This window comes from Bos grunniens, chromosome 9 (genome assembly GCF_055505025.1).
Source record: "Bos grunniens cultivar Pamir isolate PY7600 chromosome 9, Bosgru_T2T1.0, whole genome shotgun sequence".
In the NCBI taxonomy this organism is placed as follows: domain Eukaryota; kingdom Metazoa; phylum Chordata; class Mammalia; order Artiodactyla; family Bovidae; genus Bos; species Bos grunniens.
In genome coordinates this window covers 32951631-32964340 of record NC_141173.1, presented here as the reverse complement: position 1 = coordinate 32964340, position 12710 = coordinate 32951631, and the positions used below count along the sequence as shown (strand labels likewise).

Here is a 12710-nt window from a genome sequence, read left to right as displayed (position 1 = left end):
GAGGTCAATACTACGGGGACAACTACTGATACATGTAACAACCTGAATGAACCTGCAGAGAATTATGCTGAGTGGAAAAAAGCCAATATCAAAAGGTTATATATTTTACAATTCCATTTACAATGTTCTTAAAATGCCAACATTAAAGAAATGCAGAAGAGATGAATGGTTGCCAGAAGTTAAAGATGGGTGGGGGAGTAAAGTACATGTGGCTATATACAGGCAGTAGGGATTGCATGGTGATGGGAATGTTCTGTGTCTTCTGGGTCTGCATCAATGTCAACATCCTGGCTGTGACATGCACTTTAGTTTTGCAAATGTTACCTTTGGGGCAACTGGGTAAAGCATTCAGAGGATCTCTCCGTACTATTTCTTATGAAAGTGAAAGTGTTAGTCGCTCAGTTGTGTCCGACTCTTTGAAACCCAATGGACTATAGCACACCAGGATCATCTGTCCATGGGATTCTCCAGGCAGGAATACTGGAGCAGGTTGCCATTTCCTTCTCGAGGGTATCCTCCCAACCCAGGGGTCAAACCCAGGTCTCCTGCACTGCAGGCAGATTCTTTACCATCTGAGCCATCAGGGAAGCCCACGTGTGAATATACAGCCTCATGTGAATCATCTCAGAAGAAAAGGTTTATGTGCGTGCTAAGATACTTCTGCTGTGTTTGACCCTTTGTGACCCTATGGACTGTGGCGTGCCAGGCTCCTCTGTCCATGGGATTCTTCAGGCAAGAATACTGGAGGGGGTTGTCCTGCTCTTCTCCAGGAGATCTTCCTGACCCAGGGATCAAACCTGTGGCTCCTATGGCTCCTGCCTTACAGCCAGATTCTTTACCACCGAGCCACTAGGGATGCCCACATGTGATTCTACAATTATCTCAAAATAAAAAGTTTAAGAAATCACAAGAAGTCCTTTGTCAACAAAGACATATTTAAATCATGTTTCAGTGGACAAGGGTTCCAACACTTGGCCCATGTTTACCTCTCCTCAGGAAGAGGAGGGCGCTCTAACGACCTGGCCTACAAGTCCCAGCAGCAGCAGAGATGATGAATGGGTCAACGGGTTTTCCATTTGAGGCCCCAAATAGTCACAACTTTGGTCTTCTTTTTTCTCAATTCTTACTTTGAAAAGAAAATTTCACTGAAGCGTGACAAAGACACAAAAAACATTAGGAGAATTTGGTTTAAAAAAAAAACAAGGAAAATAAAAAGTTATTGAATGACATTCAGATCAGATCAGATCAGTCGCTTAGTCGTGTCCGACCCTTTGTGACCCCATGAATCGCAGCACGCCAGGCCTCCCTGTCCATCACCAACTCCCGGAGTTCTGAGACTCACGTCCATCAAGTCAGTGATGCCATCCAGCCATCTCATCCTCTGTCGTCCCCTTCTCCTCCTGCCCCCAATCCCTCCCAGCATCACAGTCTTTTCCAATGAGTCAACTCTTCGCGTGAGGTGGCCAAAGTACTGGAGTTTCAGCTTTAGCATCAGTCCTTCCAAAGAAATCCCAGGGCCGATCTCCTTCAGAATGGACTGGTTGGATCTCCTTGCAGTCCAAGGGACTCTCAAGAGTCTTCTCCAACACCACAGTTCAAAAGCATCAATTCTTCAGCGCTCAGCCTTCTTTACCGTCCAACTCTCACATCCATACATGACCACAGGAAAAACCATAGCCTTGACTAGACGAACCTTTGTTGGCAAAGTAATGTCTCTGCTTTTCAATATGCTATCTAGGTTGGTCATAACTTTCCTTCCAAGGAGTAAGCGTCTTTTAATTTCATGGCTGCAGTCACCATCTGTAGTGATTTTGGAGCCCAGAAAAATAAAGTCTGACACTGTTTCCACTGTTTCCCCATCTATTTCCCATGAAGTGGTGGGACTGGATGCCATGATCTTCGATTTCTGAATGTTGAGCTTTAAGCCAACTTTTTCACTCTCCTCTTTCACTTTCATCAAGAGGCTTTTGAGTTCTTCTTCACTTTCTGCCATAAGAGTGGTGTCATTAAAAACAAACAAAAAACCCTTTAAATACATTTCAGTTTTTTTCCAAACTCAATTATCTTCTATAGAAAAGGTAATGATTTTAACACCTCAAAGATAAAAATCCTATTTAATATAACCTCTATAAATACCCATATAAAAAGTCAGACCAAAATATGACTTTCCCCATTGAAACAAAATCCTAAAGTGGGGGAAAAAAAAACCCAATATGATGATACAGCCTAAAGACATGTGGTTCCATGCTTTCTATTCCTTTCAGTCACTTGATAGTGGGGAAGTATGAATGTCACGGACTAACGCGTTAGTCCCTTAATGACAAATGGAAGCCCCACTTTGTGTCGCTTACACAGCCAAAGTACAGAGAACGTTGAGGGAACCTCACTTTACCATGTGTGTTCTATCCATTCTACTCCACCAACACTTGCTCCTTCATCCAGTAACTTCAAATATAATAGGAACAACACTCAGATAGTCATTCTGAGGTTTCAAAGATTAAGAGTACAGTTTTGTAATTTCTTACTGAATTTCAAGTTAGAAGGATGTAAAAATAAATATGATAGGAGTATAATCATTTCAAAATACCAAGCATAGCCTTTCCTTCATCTTCTAATTCAAACCGAAGTGTCTGAAGTTCCTGTTCCATTTCTATCCTGAAGCCCTCCATCGATTCTCTGTGTGCATCTTTTAATGATTGAAGCTCTGCAGAATGTTTCTGTTGTAAATGACTTTCAAGAGCCTAGAATGAGAGAAACATACTCAAATTATTATGCCAGACTACAGGAAGGGAAATGCAAACAAAATAGAAAAAATACTAAAACTCATTATTTAAGGAAAACAGATCTCTAATTCATTTCAAGAAAACTAGATATAAGATCATCACCAGAAAATAAACTAGTAGGTTCACTTCAGCAGCATAATCATCATGAATCAGAGTCAATATATAGTGTTTGTATTGAGATACAGACCCTTTACCTAGGGCAGTTTCCAAATGAAGCTATTTTCTTAAACAGCTAAGGAGATGTAAACCACCAAAAATTAACAAATAATTCTTCTGTGTGCATAGACTTAGACTCAGCAAAGAGGTGGAGGAGGGCAGATCAGGAAAGATCTCCTGATTAGGAAGAGAGGAGGGCTTTTACAGCTCCAACCTTAAAAAGTGTTTGTAGCTTTTTCCTACAGTCATCCTTTCTTTGCTCCTGCATTTGTGAACAGAAGCAAAAGCTCTGAGAGGATGTAACTGGAAAACTGAAGACTTTCACGTGGTTAGTTTTAAAAGCCTAGCCAGAGGAACAGACTACGTACATGTGGCCAAGATAAGGAGAAAATATATGGCCACAAAGCTCAGGGTACTTCAAGTGTAGAGACAGAACTGTGCCAGGAAGGGTTTTTCTTACTGTAATCTATAAAGGTTTCCGAGAAAGCGACCACATTATAAGTAGGGCTGTGTGTCTTCAATCACTACTCTAAAATGCTTTTAAAAATTATTATTTGGCTACTTATATTCTTTCTGAAACATAAAGTATAGGTTCCTTTGAATATAGGTAAAATAAAGGACTTTGAGTACAGGCAACATGACTTAGGGTTAGCTTGGCTACCTAATGACAGACAATAAAATTGCCAGTTTTGATTTCTTCTGAAAAATGATTATAGTTCTGAAAAGACTGTTTGTATAAAATTAAAGTATGATATGTAAGCTTATGTGTTATCATAATTCACAAATGGAATCCAATGAATAGAGTATTTAGCAATGCTAAGGTTGAATTATTAACCAAAGGAACCCCCTTGATTTTTTTGGACAATATCAATAGACTAAACTTACTGTACAAGCAAATTAGTTGTTTTTAAGAGTATGACATTTTTCTTTTAACAATTTTTAAATAACACACCATTTCTTAAAATAGTGTCTATACCCAAATAAAGAATTAAAATGTGTATATGTAGTAACAGTATGGATGGTAAACATTATTATTAGTAACTTTTTCTATCACATCTTTATCTTAATTATCCATAAGGTCCTTAAATTGAGAAATACAGTGTTAAGAAATGAACTACACTAAAATTAATCACACTAAGGCTAAGTCCAACTAACATTTTAACACAGAACTAAATAATGGATATGGGGAGATTCTGGCATATAATGAAACCAATAATGTATCTTTTCTGAGTGATCACCATATAGTGATACAAACAGTATACAGGGAATTGTACTATTTTTAAATGTCTCCAATTTCATTTCATTGTGAGTTCTGTGCATAAGAAAAAGCATGAGGGGAAAAAATGGAGATAAAAACTTTAAATGCTTTAGGCACATGTATCTTTTGTAGATCTAGACTAAAAGAAAAAAATTAAAAGTTGGATGAAAGGCTAAGTTCAAGACCAGTATTAAGAGATTACAGTGATAACAGTAATGACTAAATTTATGTAATCACTGCTAACACACGACAAACCAGAGCTTTAGTCACATCATGACCTTGGCCTTTTCATGGGAAACAGAAATAACATATGTCTGCTACAGTGTACAGTTAAAGTGAAACTGAAAGTCCTTCAGTCCTGTCTGACTCTTTGCAACCCCATGGAATACTCCAGGCCCAGGATACTGGAGTGGGTAGCCTGTCCCTTTTCCAGGGGATCTTCCCAACCCAGGGATCGAACCTAGGTCTCCCACACTGCAGGTGGATTCTTTACCAGCTGAGCCACAAGGGAAGCCCAGGAATACTGGAGCGGGTAGCCTATCCCTTCTCCGGCAGATCTTCCCTACCCAGGAATCAAACCAGGGTCTCCTGAATTGCAGGCAGATTCTTTACCAACTGAGCTATCAGGGAAGCCCTACAGTGTACAATTAGTGTATGTGTTTAATCACTGTGACCCCTACAAGAAGTCATAGCCTAGAAAACACATTGAAATAAAGCAATACATACTTTTTTGGAGCAAAAAATAAATTCTTTAGAATCGTAAGGTTAACAGTGATCAGGCTGTTGGGTTACATTTGAACGTATGTCACCTAAAACTTACTCTTTGTTCCTTTTCCTTTTCTTCTTCCATGGTTTGAAATGCAAGGACGTGTGCTTCTTTTAAAGATTTATGTCTCTGTTGATGCTGCTCCTCTAATTCTTCGAGCTCTTGTGTCAGTCGCTGTCGCTCCTGTGTAAACTGGGCTTGCAGTTGCTGCAGAGAGGTCTGAGACTGGGAAAGCTGCATCTCCAGATTCTGTTTCAGGAGGGAAATCTGCCACAGGAGGGCACACAAAGAGGAATAAATACAAGGACTATTTCACACAGTGCCTATTTAGGGGGAAAAGGCATTTTGAAGATATTAACAACTGCAAAATAACTGCCTTAAAGTGCCCACTTAAAATGTCTTATAGTATATCCTAGATGGCTAATCTTAAGGTATTACCACTTTTATTCTGTTTTCAGTGCATGTGTGCTCAGTCGCTTTGGGTCGTGTCCGACTCTGCAACCTCACAGACTGTAGCCCTTCAGGCTCCTCTGTCCGTGGGACTCTCTAGGCAAGAATACTGGAGTGGGATGCCATGCCCTCCTTCAGGGGATCTTCCAGACCCAGGGATTGAACCCGCATTTCCTGTGACTCCTGCATTGCAGGCAGATTCTTTACTGCTGAGCCACAGGACTGTTTAAGGCTGTGGGCTCTGAGTTAAAATCTTAGCTCTGCCACTTGCTTCAGTCAACACCTCACCAGGCCACGTGACAGAAAAGAGCATTTCTACACACAGTTTACTCGGAATAGTTCCTGCCATGTACAAAGATTAACTGCTCAATGAAAGCCAGCTAAAACTATTTGAGCATTAAAGAAGTACTCTTTAAACAGTTTATCAATTTAGAATTTAGAATTCTTGTGTAAAAAACATTTTTATTTTTGAATTTTGATTTAATTCGAAAGGATCTGCAGAACTTCAAGCTTTTTAAAAAACCACAGACCTCTCACAATCTTCTAGTTACAGCCTTGTAATAATGACAGGTACTTTTCTTTCACTATGGAGAACTTATTTGTTCCTTCTATTGAAAACATCACCCTTAATACATCCGCACTGCCTCTGCATGTTTTAAAATACATGCAGAAGTACATTAACCAAAAGAAGCACAAAATATGTATAAGCATCTGTATATATGTGTGTGTGTTCACATATACATTTGTTGAAACCATTTTATTTGATCTGTTTCTCTTCTCATATAACAAAACTATAAACTTGAAACTAGATGACTCAATCATATTCTACAAGTCTGAGGCTAACGGGAACTTAAAAAAAACAGATAAAAAGTTGTCAAATATGTCCCATTAAATAATAAGATGCTGTGTTTATATGTAGATAAAACTGTTTCTGTGGCCAAGAAAGCTAATGGAAAGAAAAGACTTTAAAGTGACTTTCTGTAAATAAGAAAAAACTTTCTTTTGGTTGATGGAAGGTAGACATAGGCTGCCTCACATGTCTTACCATGAAGGTACGTGAGAAAGTAAATGATAGGCTGAAGAATCACCAGCAATGTAAACTGAGAAAGAAAAACGAGAAAGAATGAACTGGAAGACAGGAGAGGGCAGAGGCCAGCAGCAGGAAACAGGCACAGACTATACCGAGCTTCAGGTAAGTGACAGCTGTCTGGAAGGGTTTGCGACAAGGGCAGGGTTATACATCAGGATTAGTAGAAAAGGTTAGCACATGCCTTTGTGGAGAGGGTCAAGTACTGATGAGAAATGATACTACTGACACATGTTCAATCTGTTTTAACATATTTCCAAAGAAGTGACTTTACCTATTGAAAGTTACATGAATTCTACTCACTAACTTCCAAATAAGCTTAAGATTTCAGAGGTTATTTCCATGTTTAGAGTCATGGTGAACTGCAACACTGTGACCCCAGGCAACGCAACTCCATACACCTCTAAATGGCAGTAGCACTGACGATTTACAGCTCAAATAAACCCCGCGAACGTAAAAACTGCAGGAGAAAGGCACAGCAACAGCTAAGCCTTCCTTGTGGAAGCTGGAGGGCCAAAACAAACCATGTCATGTGATATCTCACCATTTTGTGCAAAGAAAATCAGGATGAAATGAATACTAAAGACAACCTCCAAAGAAAAAAGAATCAAAAAAGGGTAAAAGGTAATCAAATGTGTGTTTGTGAACCCCAATGTGTAAAGTAGTAGAGTTAGCTGGTTCTTGAAATAGACAAGGCTCCTACCCACTCTCTTCCCAAGTTCAAGCCTAGTCCCAGACCCAGAATAGGGACCCATGTGACTGCCTTGTCCCTGGTGACAACCTACTAGAACATATATGAGAACATTAGGGAAAGACTACGTTACATAAAGAATAATGACTGATCCTATCAAAGCTATTATTAGGCCCCTGGCCAAGTGAGGACGAATTTACCCAGTGAACAAGCTCCTCACCAAGCCATCTGCCCTGGGATGCATCCAAGTCCACTCAAAGAAAAGTGGCATAGCGTTCTGATTTGTACACAGGCACCACACGGGCTAGTGGTGGCCCTGGATCCTGTCCTCCAATTAAGGGTGCATTTAGGTTAGTAAGAAGCCAATCAGTTCACAGCAGTGTAGCTTTTTTTTCCTGAACTATTTCAAAAGGTCACTGTATCAAAAAGAGCTCCCATATGTTAATTTGACTATAATTTGACTCACACTTGAACCAGTTAAAGATGAAATTTATAAAGAAGTACAACATTTAAAATTAATGAATACCACAGTTTTGTTAACAGTTATACATTTAAAATCTAAGCACACTTTTTAAACCTCTCCAGCTTAAATACTTTAAATATAATATACTTTACCTTGAAAGAACTCCAAAGTAATATTTTTAATTTTAGAATATATGATTAATCTTTATATTTAAGCAAATATAAAGAATATTCAAAAAGACATTATCATGCAATTTAGTCCTCAAGTATACTTAGTTTAGACACTTTATATTCTTAATTTTGAAAACATATGAAAATAATATTAAGGCTATCTAAAAATCTTTGGATTCATGCTCAAAACAGTAACATTATTCGTAAGCAGGAAGCCTTTATCATGCAATGCAGCATCAAAACTTATTTTGCTCTTTTAAAAATTAAATTAGTAGATGGCATTAAATTGTCAGCCTTTATTCAGCATGAAAATTACATGGCACTTTAAAGACAGAAATAATGAGCAAAGCAATGTAAAACGAACTGTTTTATAGCTATAACTTAAACAGCAGAGTTTAGTACACTTTATGGAAATACATATTAATATAAAACTTCATTAATTTAAAATAAAACAAAGATAGACTTTGCATTAAATAGTCTGGGTAACTTACATCAATACTCTCATTACAGTATTACAGAAAGGCATTTGTTGAATAAATGAGAAGCAGTACTAGTTGCTTCAAATTATTTTCAAATTATGAAATATATGGTGTAAGTTTCTACACATTTGTTGTAATTTTAAACCTTAAAGCTTTTTATTTTGCTGATTTTAAATGAACCAAAGAGAATATTTTAGAAAAAATTTTCATCCTAATTAAAAAATTCCCACCACAGCAGTTTATATATGAATTAAATAATATGTTCTACTAATCAAGAGGTAGTTTGCAAATACTTTGCAGATACTTTGCAAATAATTTTAAAAGCCAAACTTCACTGACAGTAATTGCTACCTTCTGATCTCTACCACTTAAAATACTATCTTTTTGAAAATAAGGCTGTACAAATTTCAAAAAGACAAAATTAAAGACATATAGATACATTTTTCTGAGAAAGAAGGGAAAGCTTTACCTCTTTCCAACAGGGCGGTTTCACAAAGATTCTGTATCTCTGCAATGGTGTTTGTGGAAATCCCTCAAAATAGAAACTGAAATATCAAATCTGAGGTACTGGATACGATAGGATGTCAACATGAGATATGTCATTCACTATGTACGTCCTACTTACAACCTTTGTTTTTTATGCACTCTAGTTTTCTTTACCCCTAACAGAAATCTTACTATAGAAATGAAAGAATACAGAAAATATACAAATAGCTTATCCTCAGAACAAAGAATATCCTGAGATAGCAAATGTAATCTGTGGTTCTCAAACCTGGCTATATATCGGAATCATCTCTGTAGATTCTAATAAATGTACTTGCCCAGCCACTGACCCTTGGCTATTCTGATTAAATAGGTCTGGAATTGAGCAAAGACCACCTAACATAATTTCTAACTACCAAAGTAATGTGTTCATTGTGAAAAAAAAAAAAACAAACTTCTTTAATAAAGGAGTTTATAAAATGAAAGGGGAAGTATGCTTCCTTCCCTTTCCTCACCAAATCCCAATCCCTACGAGTAATCAGTTCTAACATTTTGGTATCTCCCAAGACTTTTTTTTTTTTTTTTTGCATTTGCATGTGTCTATATTTATTTATAAATGACAAATAACAGTCTGGAAGAAAGTGCACCAAATTGTTAACAGTGTTTTATTTTAGGCATGTGTCTCCCAAGACTCTTATGACTTCTCTCTCTCTTAATTTCCTGATTTCTTTTGCTTTTTTTAAACTATGTTATGTGTAAACAGGTGGATGGATGACTTTCACTGTGTAGAGTGTACATCTGGCATGATATGACAAAAATTACTTGGGGGCCCCAGGGCACACCTCAAGAGACCAGAGCTTAATGTCCAAAGTAGTTGAAACAGAGACCCATGGGGCTGCTGTTGGAACAAACATTCCCTATTGTCTTAAACAGAGAAATAAACATCAACTTCCTTCATGAAACCATGAGGGTGTCAAGATCATTAGGTGTCGCTATGGTTTTTCAAACACTCAACAATATGTACCTCCCTTCAAGCTGAGTATACTCATGGATTTACATAATGATGGTTAATGATTTCTCTACTAGGGAGACCAACAAGTTTGGTTTTAGAGGTTTGCTTTTCCTTTCATGGGGTCATTTCTAGGGTATACAATCCATGATGTGTAGGAATGCCCCCATTCTTTTCAATGACTACAGATAATGCAAATGGCAGGCACCGTTTCTTCCTTCCCAAATGCCCATCTCCCCCTTTTTCTTTCTTCACAACGAGTTGAACTCATGAGTTTGTTCAGGAAGTGAATGAAAATCCTGATCTTCAAGAAGGCAGGCCCCTCTCCCAGCACCAAGGAGTGAATTACGACTGGGATAAGAAAGTCACAGTAACCTAACTCTAAGGTTGTATCATCCCGTCTTAGTTAATAAGCTAAAAGGAAGTAAGTGGAGAATTTGGAGGAGGGGGAGAGATTTTATTTCCTGATTAAAAAACTGCTTAACGGAGAGTCTCCTGTGTTAGCACAGTTGTTCAAGAACATGAAAGGTGGAGCTGTAGCAGCCGAGTTGCAACCATGACATGACAAACTGGAGGTCCAAAGGCTAACATATTGAACATGGCAAAGGAGAAGAACACAAAGCACCTGGGCACCTCATTAAGTATCCTGACAGCATGAGCCACTGTTAACTGGGTGTTCTGCTGCTTAAAGCCAAATGCATCCTAGTAGACACCATTCAGAGTATAAATACACTATAATTACTTTAATCCTTCTTGATGAAAATTCAGATCATCTCACCTGATTTTGTTATTACAAATGTTGTACCAAAACACCCCAAAATAAATGGTCTAAACACATACTCATGTGAGTCTATCAGAAGGCTGAATCACTCTTTTTGAAGTTTCACAGATGACTTTAATGCAGTCATAGCTGAGAACCACTGCTCTGGAGTTCATAAAACTAAGACTCTGGCTGCTTCTTTAATGAGAATCGTAAGGCAACGACCAGATAAGTCTTTGAAGCCCTGGTCTTTTACTTGTGCTCTGCTATCAGTTCATTTTATGAGATCAAGGAGGAAAACAAACTATCTTCTTCAAGTAATATTACCTACGGCCTTTTCTCCTATAGTTTTGGTCAATTTATCACGATACTGGTGAACAATTTATCTAGTGATTCTGTGTGTTTTTGAAAAAGGCTGTCATATAAATTATGATTTTTTAAAAATGACTTGCTTTCCAGGGTAGAGGCTTCATGTGAGAGGGTTCATTCATTTTTGTGAAAACAAGAAAAATGAGTAAGAAAAAGCAATTTGAAAAATAGGATGTTTAAGTACAATTTAATTTTTCAATAAATTACAGGTATGGAGTTGTGGATTGTGTTGAGCCAGAATACTTGTTAATTTTGACAAGAAAGGTCAACATACTACTACGACTACGACTACGACGACATCACTTCAGTCGTGTCCGACTCTGTGCGACCCCAGAGACGGCAGCCCACCAGGCTCCCCCGTCCCTGGGATTCTCCAGGCAAGAACACTGGAGTGGGGTGCCATTTCCTTCTCCAGTGCATGAAAGTGAAAAGTGAAAGTGAAGTCGCGCAGTCATGTCGGACTCTTCGCGAACCCATGGACTGAAGCCTACCAGGCTCCTCCGTCCATGAGATTTTCCAGGCAAGAGTACTGGAGTGGGGTGCCATTGCCTTCTCCGAAGGTCAATATAAATTATTAGAAAGTCTAAACCACATGATATTAATATTCAGTTCAATACTTTCAAATATATAAAGCAACATTAAAAACCTCTATAGGCCTAGTAGAGGACAGTAGAATAATTTATTACTATGTCAACAATTTATATAAATGCTCAAGTAAAATGTTTGAAACTGAATATTTTAATTCTTTCTATCGTTTTCCTTTTTAACCTCTAATTTGCTATTTTTGAAGGGCCTGGCTAAGAAAAGTCAACTTAAGCTTCTGAAATTATGACCATTCAGGAAAATACTGAATCATCCATAATTTTCTGGTATTTTCCAAGAAGACCTGTAAACTGAGTTTATTGATTGAGAACCACAGTAATGCCTACTTAATGCCCTTAAGATATTTTTGGAATATTTCCAGTCATCCGCTCATTCTTAGTTGAAAAATAAAGAACAGAGGCATCAACGATTACTTGTTCTCTTAGAACAAGACAGCATATAGTGGAAACTTCTTGATGGAAGGCTGGCTAAACAGTGTGTGGAGGGGGTGGGTAGCTCTCACTTGGCTGAATGATACTGACAAGGTCACATCTTGTTTGGGAGATGTCTGAGTGAACAGTTCATCCTTAGTGACTATGATGTTACAAAAGAGAACTAATTAATGGGGATTTCATTGTGTTACTGACCTCTTTTGCTTATTTTGTAGGAGATAAATCAAGGCATTCTCATTCAATTACTAATACATTTAAATTAAATAAAATTGTTTTTATTTTAATGAACACCTTTTCATTTATAACTGTTTAGGGGAAAGTGACTATGTTGTCACACATATTTTGAAGTACAACTCAAACAATTTTTGACAATAATCAATCATATCTTATTTGGGGTTCTTATTTCTATCCCAATTAGTATGCATGTCAGAAAGTCTGGATTGATACAGCAACCATGCCCAAATTCTTACTATGCTCTATGTGATTATTAAAAAAAATTCTAAATGTAGCCTTAGTTCGCCAACATTGAGTACCACTTTAAAACACATTAAAGAAAATGGCATTAAATGTATTCATGTATTTCTAATTTTCATATAGACAGTAAAGTTGAACATAAAGAACAGATAAAAATTTTCTTGTACAGTAGAAAGAAATTAAGGAGGTAGGAGGACACAGTTTTGAAATATAAAAATTTCGCAGGACCACTCTAGACTCAAGATTTGATTCCTCTAGGTCAGGAACTGGCACACTGG

General features: G+C 37.6%; 1 protein-coding gene across 11 annotated transcripts in view; it reads right to left on the bottom strand.

Annotated features, from left to right (window-relative positions):
* The window catches only part of FAM184A (family with sequence similarity 184 member A), a 123986-nt gene that overhangs the window by 19290 nt on the left and 91986 nt on the right, over nucleotides 1-12710 (bottom strand). For all 11 annotated transcript variants that reach the window (XR_015132727.1, XR_015132726.1, XM_086317109.1 and 8 more), the window contains 2 exons: nucleotides 5018-5230; nucleotides 2588-2741 (listed from right to left, as the gene is read on the bottom strand). Coding sequence is in view for 9 of the 11 variants with exons in the window: in XM_086317109.1 (XP_086173235.1) it covers nucleotides 2588-2741; nucleotides 5018-5230 (367 nt within the window). In the remaining 2 variants the exon portion in view is untranslated. The remainder of the gene's footprint in view (nucleotides 1-2587; nucleotides 2742-5017; nucleotides 5231-12710) is intronic.